Source organism: Pyrenophora tritici-repentis, chromosome 10 (genome assembly GCF_003171515.1).
Source record: "Pyrenophora tritici-repentis strain M4 chromosome 10, whole genome shotgun sequence".
Taxonomy (NCBI): domain Eukaryota; kingdom Fungi; phylum Ascomycota; class Dothideomycetes; order Pleosporales; family Pleosporaceae; genus Pyrenophora; species Pyrenophora tritici-repentis.
Window position 1 is genome coordinate 1,146,790 of NC_089399.1, and position 20,728 is coordinate 1,167,517.

General features: G+C 50.5%; 9 protein-coding genes across 9 annotated transcripts; 3 read left to right on the top strand and 6 right to left on the bottom strand.

The window, feature by feature from the left end:
* Positions 1-666: 666 nt before the first annotated feature.
* On the bottom strand, positions 667-2,369 carry PtrM4_042680 (PutA, NAD-dependent aldehyde dehydrogenase; the record flags this gene model as incomplete). Its single annotated transcript, XM_001937417.1, has 5 exons — positions 667-699; positions 753-1,347; positions 1,394-1,774; positions 1,821-2,189; positions 2,242-2,369. 5 exons carry the CDS (start codon positions 2,367-2,369, stop codon positions 667-669), a joined length of 1,506 nt encoding a protein of 501 aa, XP_001937452.1.
* Positions 2,370-3,521: 1,152 nt separating this feature from the next.
* PtrM4_042690 (uncharacterized protein) lies at positions 3,522-3,689 on the bottom strand (the record flags this gene model as incomplete). The annotated part of the gene is made up of 1 exon (XM_066104460.1): positions 3,522-3,689. One exon carries the CDS (start codon positions 3,687-3,689, stop codon positions 3,522-3,524), a length of 168 nt encoding a protein of 55 aa, XP_065959024.1.
* Positions 3,690-3,760: 71 nt separating this feature from the next.
* PtrM4_042700 (uncharacterized protein) lies at positions 3,761-4,789 on the bottom strand (the record flags this gene model as incomplete). The annotated part of the gene is made up of 3 exons (XM_066104461.1): positions 3,761-3,767; positions 3,817-4,413; positions 4,641-4,789. 3 exons carry the CDS (start codon positions 4,787-4,789, stop codon positions 3,761-3,763), a joined length of 753 nt encoding a protein of 250 aa, XP_065959025.1.
* A 1,232-nt stretch (positions 4,790-6,021) lies between these two features.
* Positions 6,022-7,174, top strand: PtrM4_042710 (putative 2og-fe oxygenase superfamily protein; the record flags this gene model as incomplete). Its single annotated transcript, XM_066104462.1, has 2 exons — positions 6,022-6,311; positions 6,370-7,174. 2 exons carry the CDS (start codon positions 6,022-6,024, stop codon positions 7,172-7,174), a joined length of 1,095 nt encoding a protein of 364 aa, XP_065959026.1.
* A 407-nt stretch (positions 7,175-7,581) lies between these two features.
* Positions 7,582-9,985, top strand: PtrM4_042720 (N-acetylated-alpha-linked acidic dipeptidase 2; the record flags this gene model as incomplete). The annotated part of the gene is made up of 6 exons (XM_001937414.1): positions 7,582-7,783; positions 7,840-7,938; positions 7,999-8,184; positions 8,240-8,863; positions 8,913-9,048; positions 9,106-9,985. The coding sequence occupies 6 exons, from the start codon at positions 7,582-7,584 to the stop codon at positions 9,983-9,985; spliced, it is 2,127 nt and encodes a 708-aa protein (XP_001937449.1).
* A 1,197-nt stretch (positions 9,986-11,182) lies between these two features.
* PtrM4_042730 (MFS-1 multi-domain protein) lies at positions 11,183-12,677 on the top strand (the record flags this gene model as incomplete). The annotated part of the gene is made up of 4 exons (XM_001937413.1): positions 11,183-12,023; positions 12,077-12,167; positions 12,215-12,548; positions 12,597-12,677. The coding sequence occupies 4 exons, from the start codon at positions 11,183-11,185 to the stop codon at positions 12,675-12,677; spliced, it is 1,347 nt and encodes a 448-aa protein (XP_001937448.1).
* Positions 12,678-12,804: 127 nt separating this feature from the next.
* On the bottom strand, positions 12,805-14,331 carry PtrM4_042740 (uncharacterized protein; the record flags this gene model as incomplete). The annotated part of the gene is made up of 2 exons (XM_001937412.2): positions 12,805-12,810; positions 12,901-14,331. The coding sequence occupies 2 exons, from the start codon at positions 14,329-14,331 to the stop codon at positions 12,805-12,807; spliced, it is 1,437 nt and encodes a 478-aa protein (XP_001937447.2).
* A 917-nt stretch (positions 14,332-15,248) lies between these two features.
* Positions 15,249-15,900, bottom strand: PtrM4_042750 (N-acetyltransferase 5; the record flags this gene model as incomplete). The annotated part of the gene is made up of 2 exons (XM_066104463.1): positions 15,249-15,661; positions 15,732-15,900. The coding sequence occupies 2 exons, from the start codon at positions 15,898-15,900 to the stop codon at positions 15,249-15,251; spliced, it is 582 nt and encodes a 193-aa protein (XP_065959027.1).
* A 444-nt stretch (positions 15,901-16,344) lies between these two features.
* PtrM4_042760 (PAS-9 domain containing protein) lies at positions 16,345-18,905 on the bottom strand (the record flags this gene model as incomplete). The annotated part of the gene is made up of 5 exons (XM_066104464.1): positions 16,345-17,001; positions 17,052-17,463; positions 17,514-17,664; positions 17,715-18,526; positions 18,655-18,905. 5 exons carry the CDS (start codon positions 18,903-18,905, stop codon positions 16,345-16,347), a joined length of 2,283 nt encoding a protein of 760 aa, XP_065959028.1.
* Between the last annotated feature and the right edge of the window lie 1,823 nt (positions 18,906-20,728).

Genomic DNA, 20,728 nt, shown 5'->3' on the forward strand with positions numbered 1-20,728 from the left:
GAAACGCCTGCCAAGATACGGACAAGCACGACAAGGATGACAAGGTCACAAACCCGAACACAAAGCAATCCGCCCCTCCACCCGCACGCGTCTCGCCAGCAGCACCGCGATACTACTCGTGGAACGGGCTGCAAACTGCATCTCAGGCTCGCAGCTCGCAGCTCTGCCGTGCCTCAACCCCACAAACCGCATCATGGGCCCACCGTTACCAGTCCATCCAGAAACTATGGAAACGAACAGGCACGGCTAAGCCCTGGCGACTCGGTGCGCCTCACCAGAGCACGAGTGCCTCTGCGGTCCTCCTCCGCCCGCGCCCAAGCGTGTGCATGCGCCATATATGACCAAAAGTCCCGCCGGTGAGGCAATTTTTTTTTCTTCAATTTTTGTTGCTTTGCAGCCCAAGGGGCATCGGATACAATCTGCCTACGTATCTGCATATTCCTTGTGTCAAGTTGTCTCACCGTGGGGCTTAAGTTACACCAAAATACGTCTTCATAGGTCTTATGTACCGGAACCGGTAGCTTTCTCCACCCGCGACCCATCATCACGTCAGTCGCCCAGGCCATGGCGCCAAGGGCGGAGTTCTTGGATGCCCATGTGACCAGATACCCACGGCCCATGATGCCACATTTTATATTTCTCATACTATTCCGTGTGCCCTGCGTTTTATAGCTTGGTTCCAAGGTTGACGTGGACAGCCTGGTTGTCGTGTTAGCGAACGCATAATATTCTTTCTGTTTGTATAAGCATACCTTCTTGTTGGTGTATGCCTCCAGCCCAGCCTCGCCCAGCTCCCTTCCAATACCACTCTGCTTCACACCTCCGAAAGGAACTCGAATATCTGTGTCATTGCTTGAGTTGATCCATACCATGCCTGCTTCAATACGCCTGGCAACACGGTGGGCTTTGGTGATGTTCTCAGTGAACACAGCTGCTCCAAGACCGTAGGTGGTGTCGTTGGCGCGCCTGATTGCCTCCTCCTCCTCTTTGAATGAGCTGATGGCAACAAATGGGCCAAACACCTCCTCGCGGAAAATCTTCATCGAATCCTTTACGTTTGTGAAGATGGTAGGCGAGATGTAGAAGCCCTTGCCGCCTGCGTTCTTGTGTGGCTCGCCACCAGATATAAGAGTTGCGCCCTCGGATTTGCCGGACTCAATGTAAGACAGGACGCGGTCGTACTGTGCTTTGGTAACCTGGGGACCTTGGAATGTACCATCCTTGAAGGGGTCTCCAACCACCGAGGTATTCTTAACGCACTCCTTGAAGGCTTCGACAAATTTGTCATAGATGCCCTCTTGCACCAGGATTCTCGATGTTGCACAGCAGACTTGACCCTGATTGTACCTATGCCGTGTTAGTGTGATATCAAGCCAAATCTGAAAATACCTACATGATGCCCGTGTGCGCCCATTTCACAGCCTGTGCCAGGTCTGCATCTTCAAATATTACTAGCGGCGATTTGCCACCTGTCTCAAGCGTGATGTTCTTCATGTTGACAGAAGCCATCTTCATAATCTCCTTTCCAGTGGCTGTAGACCCAGTAAACGCAATCTTGTCGACGTCAGGGTGTTGGGCCAGCGTGGCACCAGCTTTCCTACCATCTCCGTTGAGAAGGTTGACCACACCAGGAGGGAAGCCAGCTTCCTTGATGAGTGTGGCAAGGTACAATATAGAGAGGGGTGTCTGTTCGGCAGCCTTCATGACGATTGTGTTACCGGTGCAAAGCGCGGGTCCTAGTTTCCAAGCTGCCATTAATAGGGGGAAGTTCCATCTAGGTTGATCAGTACGGTCTGAATAAATGAAGGATGGACTCTTACGGAATGATTTGCCCACAGACACCAAGTGGCTCTCGAACAATATATGCGAGCTTACGTGGTGAGGTATCGATAACTGTTCCGTGAATTTTGTTCGCAAATCCAGCGTAGTATTTGATAACAGCAATAACGCCCGTCAAGTCGTCGTTCAGGGCAACAGAATACGGCTTTCCATTGTCCCAAGTCTCAATGGTAGCAAGTGTCTCCTTGTGTTGGTCAATCAACTGTGCAAGCTTGTAAAGCAGGTCACCTCGATCACTGGTGTCCATGTCTCGCCATGATGGGTCGTTGAATGCTTTTCGAGCTGCTGCCACAGCGTCGTTAACATCTTCTGGGCCAGCTGCGTAGACGGAAGCAATCTCTTTCTCATCACTGATTGACGTTAATGAACAGCCGCGTGTGAAGGTCATATGAGGATGTGTACCTAGGGTTTATCGTACTGATAGTCTCTCCAGACTTGGATTTGACAAATTCATTGTTGATGAAAAGACCTCTGGGTTGACGGTATTTGCGACCATTGGGTGCTGTAAGTTCGACAAAGAGATCAGACATGTTGTTCGTTGTACTATAGTATCTCCAAATTGGATTGTGGCTTGTTCTATGCACTCTGGGGGTTGAGATGGCCGAGTGAAGTGGTGGACAAGAACGAACTGACGCTCTAGCAATATTGGAGTAGAGCCGGAACATATCGAGGAGGCGACCTTTTATCTATAGGTTGGAGATATGTAGCGTAGTGCTGATGAAGCCCGCGGGACAACGGTAACGTTAGTAACCTGGATCGACCCCGCGACACGCTCCTAGTATTTCGCATGCAACTGCCGCTTTGGTCGCGGCACTCCACCTTCCACACGCGCATCAACTGTAGACGATACTTGATGGGGTAATTCTGAAGGCCTCCACCGAGGTTGGTCCCGAGGTCCAGAGATAACATGCATCGTCGTGTGAGCTGGCGAGGCGGCCACTGGACACGGCAGTCGCGACGCGTCGGCGCAATCCTGGCCGCTACCTGTAGCTAAGTTACCCCACCAGGACAGCTAACTTATCATTGAACAGCCTCACTGCGAAGTAGTCGTCATAACCTTATCGCAAGGGACCAGAGCAAAAACAACGACACTTACCTATATTCACCCCCGCAGATTCCGCACCTCCTTCCGACATGGCCGACGACCCGCCCCTCTCCAGAGCCTCCAACTCCGACCCGCCCGATGCCATGTAAACCGAATACTAAGCGGTTTCCCACAAACCTTGCGCGCACAGAGCTAGTTGTGTATCGGCAATGGTGCAAGGTCAGTCTGGAATAAAGCGGCACAAGGACAGAAGAGGAACAAAGGCTGGATCGTGGTCAAGGACCATGTTTCGAGAGACAGCAAGCACAACAGCCTCTATAACGACGACGATGACAACTGTAGAGTTACGTTCGGACGTCAACTCTCGCAGGCTATTCCAGGAGGCGGGCATATAGTCGTGACAGAGCTGGAAAGACGCATGCTAAAGGGAATGTATCTGGTCATTATGTACGGCTTCAGGCCTGGGTGAGGATAGTTCAGGTCGCTGTTACTGTGTAGTACTAGGGTGTCATACACAGGAATCATCAATATCCTCCTTGCCTAAGATGGAAGATCGAATTGAAAGATGCTAGCACATGCCCTACGCCCGCCTGAATCCATCGGCGCCACCCAATGCTAATGTCTCACTACCTGCTTTCTATTTCTCGCCGGATTCCGCAAATCCATACACATACCCCATCGAAAGCACCGGCACTCCTTCTACAGGCTGATGCACAGGCAGCTTCCCCGACACAACCTTCTTCTTTACCACCTTCGGCTTCGCAATGTCCTCTGTCACTGCTTCCTGGCCGCCTGAGGTATCCATGACGTCTTCAAACTCTTCGTCGTCCTCTTCTTCGTCCTCATCACCCTCCTCTTCCTCTTCCTCCTCTTCATTCAAATCCTGCGCGTCTTCAGCTGGATAGCTTTTCGGATACAGCTGTCGGAGATACTTCATATCGAATACCTCCTGATGGGCGTGCTGCCAAAGTTTCTTGATATCGTCCGCGGAAAGTGCATCCTTGACTCGCGTCGTTGGTATCGCTTCGGAGTCTAGGCGTTCCGATTCAGGAACCTCATCCTCGTCTTCGTCCTCTGTCTGCTTAATAGCCGCCGCGTCAGGCTTTTTCGGCTCGATTCCCCACTCTTCTGGTACATAAACCCACTCGCTCGCCTTTCGGATCCTCTCTTCGACCCATCCTTCCTCCATCGGCTCCAGTCTCTTTCTTAGCAATGTGCCCGCCATACCCGCTGCCATACCACCACCTGCATTCATCGGAAATAGCGGATTTGGAAACGGATGGAGGGCTTCAAATCTGCTAGTGTTGGTCGGTAGAGCTTGTGTCGTAGCGATTCTTCGGCGAATGTCGCGGTCAACAAGGACCTCCTTGCCGGATGCATCGAGGACGATGTTTCCCTTGGCATCTTTGGAAGGAATGCGGTGCTTTTGGGTGACAAGCTTGGACTGATGACGATACCCACCACTTATGTGTTGGTGGATTGAGGTTAGATAGGATGTCACTACTGTGGTTATGCGGTGAATTTGTGGCCTATCCGTCTATTAGCGCTGATATCCTGAATATAAGCATGGCAACGTCGAGTGTGATAGATAGACCATAACAATAGAAGCGATACAGCAGGTAGTAACATGACTAATAACATCAAAGGCCGGATGTAGAGCATGCAAGATCATAGAAAGATCAATTGAGCGACACGAGGTCAATAGGGTAAACCTCACAAGCTAGTTTCAGACCGCCATATTTGTAATCTCACTTACCAGTCAACTACCTCTCCCCGATTCAGCTTGAATTCCATCTCCCCTTGCAGGCGATCCATTTTTTTAATCATAGGTACCAGCTGGTTGCGCAGATTCTCCAGCATTCGGATATCATCTCGATCCGGCTCGCCCTTGAAGTTTTGATTCATCTTTGTCCCCGTGCTGCTAGCTCTTTCAATGCGTGATGGTAGCTTTTTCCTCTTAGGGATTGAAAAGTTCTTGCGACGCAGGTAGTCGATGGATTCAAGTCCAGCTTTGTTGAGAGCGGAGTTGAATGTCGAAATTCAAGGTTGTCTGGGGAAGTTGAAGGTGATAGAAGTGGGTTAGTTGCAGGTCTGAGCTATGGGCGCTAGTGTGAATTAGGGTTAGGGTGCTTGGCGGGTGGAAGGGAGACAAGACGAGGCCCGTGGCTGAGTGACTGCAACCTGCAACCGCGACAGCTATCCATCCAGCTCCGGAACTATCATCACACAGCTCTGGCTACTTTGCATGCCATCGTTGGCTTACTAACAACGATAAATCCGTCTATCACCAGCAAGTCCCAGATCATAACGTAGGTTTCTCCGCAGGTTTCCCAAACCTAGGTACCATCATGTCCCGTGATAGCTCGAGATAGAGTTCTACAAGTCAATACGTGTATAACTCCGGGGTTTAAACGAATGCATGCTCGGTAGTCAGTCGAGAGCTCCGGTTGTTGCGACCCCCGCGGAAGCCCCACCAGTCGTAACTTCATTTACGGCAGTTGTTGCCCAGCTCCCGATACTACGGTTGATACTACTCATGAATACTTCCAAATTACTATACATGAGCTTGCTAATGGCAGTTCCCAATACAAGACAGCTTACCATGTCATCATCGCGGAGATGCGCCGGCACTCTGACCTTGGGGTTTAGCCAAATCACGTATGAACAACGAACGCACTAGTGCACCTCATTTATAGGCATAATATATCTTCTCTCGATGCACTTGTAAAGGAAAATATGTGGGGGCAAGAGCAAGTAGGCCGATTGACAGGTGGACCAGACCGTTGGTCAGTGCAATAGCCAGCCATTAAAGCTGCATCATCGCCAGTATATGCCGATCTCGTCGCAAGCAAAGTAACTATACAGGATGCGGGGTAAGAGATACCCCTCGTGTAGATTCGAGAGAAGAGCAACAAGCTTCAATCTACGCGCATATCTGTATCTGGGAAGAAACAGATCGTGCCGAAGGTCAATCAACGAATAATCAGATGTACAGCTTGCATAATGTTAGAGAACCCTATAGTTGAGCATTGTATAAAGCACGAAGGAGCGCAAGAACACTGGTAACAGACTATCAACGTTTTCAATTCCAATACTCCCACGGTCTCTCATAAGCATTCATCGCCTGAGCTAATATCATGGCTCCTTTGACAGAGGTCACCGGTAGGGTTGAGTGGAATGGGAAACAGGTCCCAGTTTACGATATGGAAACCATCGACTTCTCGGCCATCCTTTCACAAGAACCTGCCGAGCTCGACAAGCTTCTCCAGTGCTGCAAAGACGAAGGTTTCTTCTACCTTGACCTGAACAATGTCGATGGGCGTCGCTTCATCGACGACCACCAAGAGTTATTGAAGCTCATGCATCGGTTCTTCGAAGCTCCCATCGAAGTCAAGAACGAATACGGACTCATCTCCCCTCATCTTGGGTAAGTTAAGCGGATTTCATATATCATTGCAAAAGTAACATTACTGAGAACAAATAAGATACGAACCTGTTGGCTCGCGAAATGGAGTACTCGAGGACACAAGAGACGGCTATGAAATGGTCAAGGTCTCGCGTGATGAGATTCAGCGCGAATCTCCCCACATTCCACGCAACATCAAGAATAGTACCGACCTAAAGACCCTCGAGAACGCCATCTCTGGCAATAACATCATTGGCAAAGCCATCTTGGCAGCTCTCTCCACAGCTTCCGGTCTCACAGGCACGAAGCGCTTCGAGAATTTGCATCGCAACCATCGCCCTTCGACCAGCACCTTGTCCATGATGCACTACATTCCATCTAACCCTTCTAAAGATGGCAACGTCGGTCACCAGAAGCACACGGATATCAGCTCGCTCACTATTCTCTTCACTGAGCAATGGGGTCTTCAGATCCGCCCACCTGGTACCAAGGAGTTCGGCTTTGTCGAGCCCAAGCGAGGTCAGGCCATCATCAACGTCGGCGATTCTCTACGATTTGCTAGCGAACACACCTTCCAGTCATGCATCCACCGTGTTGTACCATACGACTACACGGAGCACCGTTACTCGGTTGCATACTTTCTCCGTGCCGAGGATGAGACCATGTTTCAAGATAGCGAAGGCAGGTACGTTACTTCGCGTCAGTGGCATGACGAGAAGTTTATGGCGTTCCTTGCGTCGCCTGCGGATCAGGCAGCTGCCCCAAGTTCTTTGTTACTGGGAGGCATGCAGGAGGATGACACTGATGTCTACAGGGCGAAGCCTGTCACTGTGGAGAAGGGAAATAACGATGTCAAAGTGGCTGCTGTTGAGGTCAGCGCTTAGCTGCTGCATGGGATATCTGCGTTTTGTGTTCGGAGTCATTCATTGTTCCCAGTCTTTACCATAAATTACAAACACACCAGAGCACATTTGGTTTCGTCCCAGAATCGTGCCATGTACTCTCTTGTTTGTTTTTCTGTGATACCAATGCGAGCAACTAGGAAGATGCTCATTCGAGCAAGGAGGCAGTTTAGCATGACATCACCCCCGACGTCTGATTAAGAACTGTGTATTATGAGCATGGCTGTTTATAAGACCCCGCACAATCGATATTGGCACAAAGTACCGCGACCAGGGACTTGTTTGATCCCGTCATTGACCAATGTGGTGCCACATGGCACTACTTATAACAGCATCTGTCCTACCGACGTTGGACGACTTGTGAAATATTATACGCGAATGTAAACATCATGCTTCTGGTCTTGGCCCTGCTCGCTTCGAGCACTGTTCATGCATGCGACTGCAACAAACCGAACCTATTCCGTCATCATGACCGCCATTTGCAACGCCGCGACACCACGCCCGTCTTCCCACCGATCCTGACTCCCAATGAAGAATTATTGGTGGCATCCTTCGATAACACGTCGATAGCATCATGGTCGAGTTACTACAGTAAGAAACACTTTGCCCCTGACACGCAAAGCACAGATCACTTACAATCAGCGCAGCCCATAGGAGAAATCTCGCTGGCGAAAGCGACGCGGTGCCGAAATGGACTGCCGAGAAGTGGGCCAAAAATGGGTTTGATACTAGATTGGATAGCTATCGTACGCTGTTCGCTAGAGCAAATCATGGGTCTGAACGTTTGAACTGACCCGTGGATATAGACGTTTATCTTGACTATCCTGTCCACAGATCAATCGCGCTTGACTATGGCAACGGGAGCACATATCACGCAACGCTGGAAGAGGAAATAGTTGAGGAGGACCAAACTACTGGATATACCAACAGGGTGCCTGCGTTCCACGCATATTCAGGCTCCGGCAATGCGTCCGCCACGTACGTCTACGTTGGTAGGTGATCCCCGTTCAAGAATACGAGATACACTCAAAGCTGACCTCAACACAGGAAGGGCATCGCAAGAAGACTTCAAACGCCTTATAACTCTCGGCATAGACCTGAAGGGTAAAATCGCGCTTGCCAAGTATGGTGGCCCATATCGGGGTGTCAAAGTCAAGAATGCGCAGATATTTGGTATGATCGGCGTGGTCATTTTCACGGACCCGGTCGACGATAGAAACATGACAGCGAAGAGCTACGCTGCCTACCCAGAAGGTCCTGCAAGAAACCCTAGCAGTATTCAGAGAGGCAGTGTCGTAGATCTTAGCACGTATCCAGGGGATCCCACAACGCCCGGATATCCTTCGAAAGAAGATGTGCTGAGGATGGGGAAGAAAACTGTGCCTAGTATTCCAAGCTTGCCTATCTCATGGGTTGAGGCGAAACCGCTTTTAGTTGCGTTGAATGGGCATGGTGTCGATGCGAAAGCCGTTAGTCGCGCGAATTGGGTCGGTGCGATTGATGGGGTTGAGTATAGTACTGGCCCATCCAAAGCTACACTTTCCCTGAGCAATATCATGCAAGATGAAATCAATTGGATACATAATGCTATCGGAATTATTAATGGTACCAACGAAGACGAGGCAGTCATTGTTGGAAATCATCACGACTCGTGGATGATTGGTGGCGCTGGTAAGCAGCGCAAAATTTCATGCATTGATAGAGTCACTCACGTGTGCAGCGGACCCTCACTCCGGTTCAGCAATTCTGATCGAGTTATCACATGCAATTGGCGTTCTTCTGAAAACTGGATGGAAGCCAAAGCGAACCATCGTGCTCTGTAGCTGGGATGCCGAAGAATACGGCCTAGTAGGAAGGTGAGCACTACATGCTCGTATGCATTTCCCAGAAAAGCTCATGTTGACCCTCTCTAGTACCGAATGGGTCGAAGAAAATACACCCTGGCTCAAAGACTCTGTAGTGTCGTACCTGAACATCGATGTCGGAATCGCAGGCACTGTTCCCGACTTTGGTGCAACGCCCGATCTCTACGCCCTCACCACCTCGACCGCGCGAAAGGTGGTCTGGCCACATGGCCAAAACCGCACAATGTACGATATCTGGGAAGAGAAGGCTGGCGAAATCGACCCTCTAGGCGCACAAAGTGATTACACGGCTTTTGTTCACCGCGCAGGAGTTTCTGCTATCGATATAGGTACCACGCGAACGCCCCTCGACCCCATCTACCATACGCATTCGAATTTTGATAGCTTTCACTGGATGACCAAGTTTGCAGATCCGGAGTTTGATATGCACAAGTCGATTGGGCAGTTTCTCACGTTGATGCTGTATCGACTGGTGGATGACGAGGTTGTGCCGCTTGAGCCCTCGAACTATGGGGTGGAGATGCATGCGTGGCTCGAAAGGCTTCACCGAGATGTCTCGTCAGCAAATGCGACTAGGCTAGTCGATCTTTCTCAGCTTGAAGGTGCGGTTGCCACCTTCCAGCAAGCGGCACAGAAATTCAATACAGCTCGACAGATGGCGGTTAGCTCGGAGAGTAAGCTACAGGTCAGGCAGCTTAACCTGAAGGCACGGGACTTTGGACGCGGTTTCATCAGCCAAGGCGGGCTTCCTGGAAGAGACTTCTACCAGCACCAAATTTTTGCTCCTGGTATCGACAGTGGTTATGCTGCTGTCACCTATCCGGGTGTGACAGAGGCTATTGCTGCGGGTAACTTCACCCTGGCAACGGAATACATTGACAGGGTGGCAAAAGCAGTCTTGGCTTCTGCCAATATTCTTGCACCATGAGTAGAGGCTCGTGAGAACACAAGAAAGAATCAGTCTGCAGATACGATGAATCAATTTACTCAACTCTTTCGAGACTTTTCCGAGGCTCCTGTGTATTCGTTGGCATGCTCTAATCTCCAAGAGGAAGCCCAGCTTCCATCTGCGTTTACATCAATCGAAGAGTATGAATGACCATCGAATCTTGCTTTTGGCCAAAACGCTGGAAGATAGCTGTTGCCGAGTGCATGCTTTGTCATATGCCGATAACTATGGGCCGACCAGAGAAATGACTGTGCTACTACATTTACCCTGCTTCCGCGTTAAGTGAGCACAAGATTTGCGCGCTTTCAGTGGTTCGTCTCATGATCTAGCTAGGCGAATATCGGTACGCAACCACTTGTTCACAGCGCTTTATCTGGTGAATAAAGGGGTTATCTTCAGAAGTCTCTCCGGGAATTTAAAGGGTGACCACCGTGATCTATCCAGAAACCATTATATATCTAGACAGATATGGGACGCGGTTGGCACTCGCAGAGCTCCAGATCGAAGCCAGTCGTCAGGTTATGGTGGCCCGATCGTCTTCATCAAGTTTTGAAGTCCGTTCTCGATACTCTTTTTCCACATGTTGTACTTGCCTTTTCCCGTATCATACCACCATGGTTCGCATATACCCCGCTCCTAAAGCATTTCGATGAATCATATGTGGAGCTGTACGCGGTGAATGAATCTAGCGCTATGTCATAGGTGTCACGAACGGCTCGCGAGCGGAAGTGACATCCTGTGCACAGAAAGTGCCATTTTTAGCGAGCCGCATCCCAGCTGTCAGTACCCATATTCCCCGTGTCAATTATGACAACCATACCACACACTTTCCCGTCTATAGTGGCAACACGGGATCTAGTCCTCATTTCCCCCGCATCAAAGGCTGACAGTTTTGTTATTCGTAATTTGATATCACGGGCCAAGGGTTTTGTTCAGCACCAGGCAACGTACACTGTACACACGGGGGGGAAATAGGGAAAGCCGACCAGATGCAACAACCCGTAGTCTTCCCTCCCGCAATCATGTTGTCGGCGAGGACCAAGTCTAGTCGACTGTGCTGTCTTGCTTCATCAGCAGTATCAGTTGAAATGCCACATATAACAACAGCTCCGACACCGGCAGATAATATGACCTATATCCATTACTACACAGCATATTCATCATACAGCTATCATTATGGCTGAGAAGACCATCTCCAATCTCGACCGCCGTCCTTCAGAGAGCACCACAGATACCGAATCATATGAGCCAAGACAGCAGGAGGGTGGCTACGCAGCCTGGTCCACAGTCATGGGCTCTGTTCTCATTTACTATGCTGCTTCCGGTCTCATGAACAGTTTCGGGTTCTTCCAGGATTACTATAGCAAAGAGCTCCTTCATCATATCCCTGCACCAAACATCGCGTTCATTGGAACTTTGCAGATGGCATTATGCAATATCTTTGCATCAATCTCTGGCGCTCTATGCGATCGGTACGGCGTGAAAGTCAGTATCCTCCATCAACCTTCCGCAGACGGAGAGCTTACCAAATCCCAGTACCTCTATATTGGCTCAGGCACCGGCATGGTGGTTTCCCTTCTAATTCTGACTTACATACCAACCTCCCAATTTCTGCTAGTCCTCATGACCCAAGGTCTCATGCTTGGTCTGTCAACCGCCTTCGCCGTCCAACCCGCACTCACTGTCGTGGGCCAGCACTTCAAAGACAAACGCGCGCTTGTCATGAGTCTAGTCTGTATAGGGTCTTCACTGGGCGGTATTGGCTTTCCACTCATGTTCAACAAACTGGTTCCCCGATTGGGCTTCGCAAACGCTCTTCGTATCGCTTGCTTGAAGATTGCACTGTGCTATTCCATTGCGCTGTTTCTTTCTACGAGTAAGCACAGTAATAACCCTGAGCGTAAGAGCCGAACGCCTTTGATAGACTTTGGGGGGTTTCGAGACTTTCGATATGCAGTACTTTGTGTGGGTATGTGGTTTACTATCCTCGGTTTGTGGATTCCGGCATACTATATCAGTGAGTTGAACACACTACAAAATCCCAGCAAGGCAATCTCTGATCACACATAGAAACATACACGGCTGCCGCATATGGAAACAACGACATCAGCCAGTATTTCTTATGCATAATAAATGGCTGCAGCATCGTTGGCGCAATATTGTATGTCCCAATTACCCCAGAAGACGTGCCAAAGCTGACTTCAGTAGTGCTGGTACCATGGGCGATCGAATCGGCCGTCTGAACCTCCTATGGCCTATGGTCTTGATGTCTGGCTGCCTATGTCTCTTCCTCTGGCTTCTCAGCACCTCGATGCCCACTCTAGTTCTCTTTATCAGCATGTACGGCTTCTTCAGCAGTAGTGTATCAGCTCTGCCGGCGTCAATCATCGGCCAAATTACACCAGACGATAAATTGGGCGCTCGCACTGGGGCTTTCTTCAGCCTCATTTCTGCTGCAAGTCTAGGAGGAACACCAATTGCGGGTGCGCTGATCAGTGACGCAAACAGTAGAGATGGGTATAGATGGCTAATCTTGTTTTCGGTAAGTTGTTTCGGATAATGGATAAAATGAGTAGCTAATCCAATACAGGGAACTGCATTGGTTTTGGGTTCAGTGTTCATGCTAGCCAGCCGGTTGCTACATACTCAAGATCTTCGCAAGAAGTGGTGAATAGGCATCTAAAAAGTGTGCGCATACCGAGCCCAGGGACGAGTTGAGGATCATGATTGTATTTGTAGATATATGGATTACATGCTACCTTTTCCTATACTAAGTAAGGCAATATGATATCTGCTGCCTAGATCTAAGTCCAGCCGGATGTGAGCTTCTTCTTAGGGCCCAGGCTGTTATGGTGCGACACAAAAGAGTATCAAAATATCTCCTTGCAACGCACTTGGCACCTGCACTGAGGAGGCCAAAAGCTGTCGAACACGAACGCTCGGTTCACTTGGCCAACGTTCTTCTTGTACACACCAGGCCAAACACTTTCTTCAAGCTCAATACCTCCTCCATCTTCCGTGTACAACTCCGAGAGGTCTTTTTCTGAGAACCTCAGACTGTTCATTGCCTCCTTACGCAGTGTTTTGTATCTCAGCTCTTCAATCTCGTCCATGAAGTTAAGCAACGTGACAAATGGATATTTGGCCAAAACTTCAGCTACACGCTCATAGATGAGACGATGCAAGATCCTGGGACAAGGCTCGTCACCAAAGATCGGTGGACCTTGTTGTCTCGGCATGTCCGTCAGTATATAATTCCTCCCGGGCAGGAAAATTATCAACTGATTCAAACGCGGAAGGCGCTCAAAAACTTCGAAGTCGATATGGCAGGGCTTCCGGTACTGCGCAAATCCTGCAGTCTCGACCTTGAAGAAGTGCATGGTATCGATGAAGGACAGCCGGATGCAGACCTTGCGGATGCCGTGACCGAAGGTTGCGAATCGCTCGAGATGTGGATAGATCTTCGGGAAATACTTGTAGGTGTTGATAAGCATCGATGTCTTCTCGTCAGTCGTGATGCTGGCGTTGTTGGGTTGCAGCAGCTGCGGGAACTTTGTCAAGCGTCTAATCGCATTCTTGAGGTCCCCACCGCCCTCAGCGAAAATACATAGTCCCTTGTCATACTTCAGATCGCTGCTGCCTGCGAGACAGAGACGAAGGCTGATGGCCCGGACTTGATGTGACACTCGAAGCAAAGCTGACCAGCTACCGAGGTGTGCAGTCACCTCGTGTGGGCCTCTGGTCCTGTACATGGACTTTTTGGATAGCGGCGGCAATTCAGAGCGATGCATGCAGAACTGGACAATGCGCTCTTTCAACTCAGTAGGCAGACCGGTCCAGTTGAATGTTTTCCCATTAGCTTGCCACCACTGGCCCAAGGCCTCGGCTCCAACAGGCGTCTTGTACTTGGGGAAGTTCCTGCCCAGAAAGCGTGCCAACGGGACGAACTTGTCTTTTAGTAGCACCTCGACGCTGTTAGAGGACATGTTCGGCTGTTTCTTTCCGCTTGGCAAGGCCCTCGGGCGACAAAGAGCGATAATGGGAGCGGTTCCAAAGTTGTAGAACCCGACGTACGGTAGGAAGCTAGGGTGCAAGAGAGAACTCAAAGGCGGGTTTTTGTCGTGCATAGCCTGGGCTACCTCGATGGTAATGTTGAAATGAGACGCGGATTGGATGCGGTATTCCAGGACGACCTTGCGGATGTGGGCCACGAATGGGTGCTCATACGAGACTGGAACCTGCCAGTCGCTGGCGAAGCAATTGAAATTGAAGTTCATGTTGATCTGAGTGTGTGGTGCGCGCGGTATCTGACGATGGTCGCTCATGGTCGTAGTGTTACCATTGGCTAGATGTGTGATGTGTGCTGAGTTTGACGGTGTAGGTCACAATGTTCGAGAGTAGAAGAGAGTAAAGGATCTCGTTGCATTTGCCAAGTTGGTGGGCCTTGATATGGCTACATTGGCTAGCTCAGAGGACAATAGCGCATTGAGCATAGCGTTCTGATGACCAGTAGGGTCAGCGGTGAGAGGACGGCTCCAACAATAGCGAACAGTCAAGCCACTAGTCAGAGCTGCGCAGCCTATAATAAGAGCAAGTGATAGACAATAGAAACAATGGGTTCGTGCTCAAGCTTCCTTTTGGTGACAACTGGTTGGCCCACTACTGCCGCCCGCATTCACGTTCACCTTGTTATAGAATATCGAACTCGCCATACTCAAGTGATTCAAGCGACGGGATGGCATTGGTCGAGGAAGACTACACAGTGGTCCGAGTAATAATAGGTGCATGTTCCATGTTTTGGAACTTTCCGTGATCGACTCACAGTTGATAGTTCGGAAATATCAGGCTGCTCATGACGTAAAATCTGTGGTTGGTGAATTAGGTCTGATCTCAACTATGGCACCGGTTTGAACTCACCAAACTCCCATGTTGTGATTCGCCAGAGTGTGCCTTGGCTCTACAATCCCAGATGGACGAAAGTTGTGAGAATACGTGGAGAGAAGGATACCCTGGTCTATGCGATAGTTGAAGGAGGCCATTCCTGACAACATGATATGAATACCATTAATCAGATTATCGCAATCATCTACGATACAGGATCGAATGCCCTACTCAACAATACTGCCCAGTACCAATGGCTGGTACTTCTCTCATTATTCGTTTCATTCCACCTGGGTATAAATTTCCGTTCCTTCCATCACTCAAACGACGTTCCATTGCGAATACGAAGTCTCAATCCCTCTCACCAAACGTCCTCCGCAGACACCATGTACTTCTCCCCATCTGTTCTAACACACTCGCCCTTCTTATCCCTGCTACAGCTCTTCCGCATGTCCAGCGCATCCTCGTTGTCGTTGTAGTAACCTTTGACCACCCTGTAAACGCTGTACCCCATCTTTCGATACAGGTCCTTGGCGGCTTCGTTGCTCTTGCGCACAAACAAGTCCACAAACCACGCGTCCGCAGCATCGGAGGCTTGTACCAAGGCCGAAGATAGGGCCGTCGCATGACCAAGCCGGCGTGCGGAGGGTGCGACAGTGAGAGCGGTAATATGACCGTGCCAGGGCAGGTAGTTGGGGTACTTGACGCCCGTGGTGGAAGGCTTGTAGGGTGCAATGGGGGGATCGTAGGGCGACGACTCGAGCTTGCCTAGAACTGTTGCCACACGTGGATTTAGTATTTACTCATGTTCCGGCTGAGACTTGATAACGGGGAGACATCGTACTGTAACCCTCAATACTCCCGTTGAATCCTTCTATAACTTGGCATAGCTCGGGCCATTTGGTCAGGTACTCAAGGTAGAAACCTATGTTATATGTTTCAGTGAGCGGATCGAGATTTGTGACTGTAATCTTCAAGAGATCGTCAGGGGACATGGGTCGTATCGTTGCCATTGTGATGTGTGGGAAAAATAACTAAAAACTCTATGAATGAATTGTAAGTGTTGATGGCGTAGAAAGTTGGAGGCACTCCCGCGGCCAGAACTCGCTTAGAGTGGGCAATCGCTGGTCACCCTTGCACAGGCGCGCGTCACCTTCCTTGCCATTTAGCGCGGGGACAACATGAGTGTGTATCGTGTTTCATTCCTATATACTTCCTGTGTATGCCTTCCCATGTACAAATGAAATAACGCCAATATTGCTCTTCGCTTCAATTACATTACACTGGCAGATTGGGTATATAGCAAACAATAGCAGCACATTACCGCCCGACTTCCATGTGTCCAATACTCATTACGAACGAGATCGTGTTCTCCAAGCCAACGACCCCAGGCCAAATCGTATGCACCTTGTTCACGTCAAGATACGGACAAGTTACGAACTTTCGACATGCCCACATCAGATGCGGAAAGAGTCTACACTGGCCTGCGCACCGTTGAAATAGTCCTTGACCGACGAGGACGCTGAAGTGAGGCCTCGCTGTTCGTACGCCAACGGGCTCTGTGCTCGACGAGGACTGGAAGGATTGCGCAGTGCTTCGAGGTGTGAAACACGCGGTGCGCCGTTGCTGTGACCATGACCGTTCATGAAAGGAGAACCCCCGCGCGATGAGTGTGTGTCCCTATCGTCAAAATCATTGAATCGCCCATTTTGGCGTCTTGACGAGTTTTGAGCTAGCGAATTGCCGCGGATATCGTTCGGGATGGGCGGTGCCTGGCGGAAGCGGCGATTGGGATGTGAATGCTCCTTTTCATCAACAAGGACTACCATCCATACACCCACCGCTCCATTCTGCCCAAGCAAAGGAGTACAGTGAATCCATCGCGGCCGACCCTCCTCGTTTGAATCTTCGAGATCAGGGACCGCATGCGGTAGCCAGCGGATTTTTGCTGTAACGCCACGTGAACCGTCTGCAAGCGCATCGCTGAGCGAGTCACGGACGCGATTGCTGCCGCCGATGCGGTCAAGGAAACGCGATTGCAGAATGCCTGGAACGCGAAGGGATGGCGATGTGAAGAGGATGCGGAGAGAGGGTGCTGGGCGGACGATAAGGTACTGTTTGTATGTTAGTGCTGTCACCATCATTCGCCAGAGACGCGACTTACATGCTTGTAAGGGCCAGACAATCTGCCGTCAGGCTTCGATGCTGGTGTCTCCGCCCTGTCAACATCAAACGTCGACTGATCCTGAATCAGCAATCTAGGCTTGTGATGCATGCTTGCATCGTCTTGTTCCTCTATCTGTTCCCTGTGCATGTTGCCGCCATGTTTACGCACAGTGTCCAACTCTGTGTTGTTGAACATTTCACTAAGCGCCTGGAACTCGTCTTTCTGCTGAGGCTTCTCCTCGCGGCCTTCTTCTTGATCAAGCATACGCCTAAACGCCTCGAGATCGGTATTGTCCTTGACAAGGCCAGAGACATCGATTTGAGCGCCGATGAAGTAGCGGAGGTTTCCTCGCGAGTCAAGCAGGGGTGCCATCATCAAGAGGTTCATGAATGGAGAACCGTCACGGCGGCTGTTGGTGGTTAGTTGAATGTTATCGGTATCATTTTCGGGTTGTCTTACTAGTTCAGCAGAACTTCGCTATGATCTTTACCCTCGCGTGCAGCTTTACCAAAGCGAGCTACAGTACTCCGACTTGTTTTGGGGCCTTGGAGGAAGCGACAGTTGCGGCCAATTGCATAGCCGACGCCGTATTGGGTTGTCCGGTGGAACTCTATTTCTTTGTCAGCCGAGGCGAACTTTCTATGTGCAGAATCAACTGACCTTCAGAGGCGAAGATGATGGGATTGTCAGTTCTTGAGGGGTCGGTAAGACAGAAAACCTCGGCCAAGCCCTCACTGGCTTCACGTAGCATTGGAGGCAGGTTTCCTGTGACACGCTTTGCGATGCTGACGCTAACAACTTGAATGAAGACATGAGTAATGAATGCCGGTAGGTCGTCCCGGACAAGAATATCAAAGGCCCGACTAGCCTTTTCCTCCAACACGGTGTTGATGGTAGTTCGCGCTGGAGTGTCAGTGAAGTCAAGGCCCTCAATGGGCTCTAATGCTTCGGCAACTGCATTGGCGTAGCTGATGGCGCGTAGAGCTTTCAGGGCATCGAGGTAATATATCAGCGTAGGGACTGATTTGGGTCGAGCGACACTAAGGAAAGACGAAAAGCGAAGTAAAGATGCAGTATCGGCAAAGATGGCCTCCAGATGCTGTTTCGAGAAGAGCTGTTCGGACCTGTCCTCAAGCGAGAACTGTCGATGGTTCTCCATAGGTGCACAGACCAGGTCGAACGACTGAGGATCATCTTCTAGTAATGGCGAAAGTCGGTCGCCATCGTCCAGCACGCCGCCTTTCTGCTGCAGTGGTGGAAGATGTTGTGTTACTATGGACGGTGCCACAGACTCGTATGATATGACAGAGTCGGCCGAACTTCGCACTGCTGTCGGTCCGTTACCTGCGCCATGCAAAGACTGCAACTTGGATAGTGTTGCATTCGATACATAGGAACTGCTCCGGGTACGCGATTGTTGCATTTCTGCCATGATGGACTTGATTGGTGACGTTGGTTCTTCGCTCAGTCGCCTTTGCAATGTTATGCGTTGCTGATTGGCGTGTGGGGTACTCGAGCTAGTTGATGATGAGCAAGAGCAAAGGCGAGAGCAAGGCCAAGAGCAGGAGTGAAGGAGTAATGTCAGAAGAGGGCGACGTACCTGGTCCTTGAGGGAATATGAATGTCCCGTCTTGCAAAGTCTATCGTTGGTGCGGGCGCCGAGTATTCATCATCCGAGAGCCAACTCCCTCTGCGCTCTGGATCGGCAGAGCTAGTGACGGGTGTAAGAGGGGCACTTTTGTAATTTGAATCAGGACCATTTTGCATGGTTGCGAAATCGAGGACCAGTGGTTCATTAAACGCACCGCCACTGCCGTTATGTTCTGGATGGGCGTCCGTATCCGGTGCCATGACGCTATCGACATACGCCGGGACCCCTTCGCTTGAACTCCCCTTTTTGGATGACTCGGTAGCGGAATACCAGGACCTTGAAACGTCAGACGATCTTTTTGATGACAAGAGTTCGTGTGCCGAGCGCATCTTGTTCTTAAACATGGGCATTGAGACGGTGGAGGGCTACGATGCCAGGGTTATTGAAGCAGCAAGTGTCGAAGGCTGATAACTGGGGATTTGGAGACTGACAGCGCAATTCAAAAAGAGATGCAGATCAATGACGAAGGGAGGAACTTTGTAAACATACCGACAAGTCCAGCCAAAAGTGCCACGTTCTATGGGTCCCTTGCCTTGGCTGGTGGGCTCCTAGTGCGCGCGCGTGGCAGTGACTGGCTACGTCGTCGACTCGCCGACATCCGCTTCGGGCGTTAGAATAATTTCTATCGTCTGGTAGGCTAATGTCTGGGGAGGGCATGGATAGCGATTGCACGGATAGCGTAAGCTACTGCAAGGCACGCTTGGGATGTAGTCCCGGCGATCGTACAACTTTGCCCTCGGCTGCTAACGACCCAAGGTTTGAGGCTTGACGTGTTCAAATAGCGCCGGGGATTGCGACAGGGGTTTAAAAAAAGTCGACGTTCCACCGCTTAGCGCCGTTGCAGGCTGAGATCTGCCAGAGATCTGTGATCATCGTCGGTCGTTGTTTGTCTCCTCAACGTCTCCAACCGGTTGTCGCAGTTGACTGTTGTCACAAACGTCTCAGGACGTCGGCCAGCCCGAGCTTGCATCGTGCACCAAAAGCAGTCAATAAAATCCAACGTCAGCCGAAGCATGCTCGCCAGCCAATTCTTGCATGCTTTGCGTCTCCCATCCTGTGGTCTTTGCGCTCTCGATATGTTGCCAAGCCCTTCCATCCTGACGTTCCGTGTGGGTGTGGTTGGTCGGTATCTACAGCCGAGTATTGCAAGTCATGTCCTCGGGTTCTTCATGTATCACGCTGAGGGAACACCAAAGTTTCGGCCCAAGTGGGCGTGGTGGTGTAGGTCCACAAAAGCCCAATCGACTCTGCTGCCCGTGCCGGTTGCAACGGGATGGGGCATGGGGGTCTTCTCCTGATGGGGACTCCAGCCGAAGCACCGTACTCTGATGCTGGCCAGCTGTCACTGTCAGTTGTCAGTCGCTTCCCTGCGCTAGGGGAACGGGGTACGTTCGCCAGAGTGACTGGCAGAGTTGTGCGTGTACCAATCCTACCTACTCAGCTATTGCTAGCGGCATATCTGCATGTGCATGTGTACCCAGATGCTCCACTACATCATCGCTTTCGCATTTTGCTAATCTGAACTGCGATTCGATCGAGATGGCCGACCCCGTTGATGAGTCAGTATTGCCCTATTGAAAAGCCCATTACTCGCGAGCTTGCGTAACTGGGCATCTTCTCATATACCGTACATGCGCATCTTCCTTTGATGCGAGATTCGTCCCAGGACATGGGTACGAGGTTTCTGGGCCTTGCTCGTGCTGCACGGCATGTCAACGGCCTAATACGTTTTGGATCAGCCACACATTGCCGGTACTGCGACCGAACCCGTAACCTTAAAAATGCGAATGCATGACGTCCCGTCTTGATTGAGTTGTGGAGCCATGGCTGGCAGTAGTCGCAAAAGGGGTCTCTTTGCTGCGATGCAGGGCTTTATTGTCCGAAGATCATGATTTGTTTTGCATCATCTATTGTCCGAAGAGTTGTGATTTGATTTGGGGTTGTTTTTGAGTGGAGCTCAGCAGTTGCGGCACCGGGAGGAAGCTGCTCCTGCGGCTCATACAAAGCTGCACCCTTGCAAGCT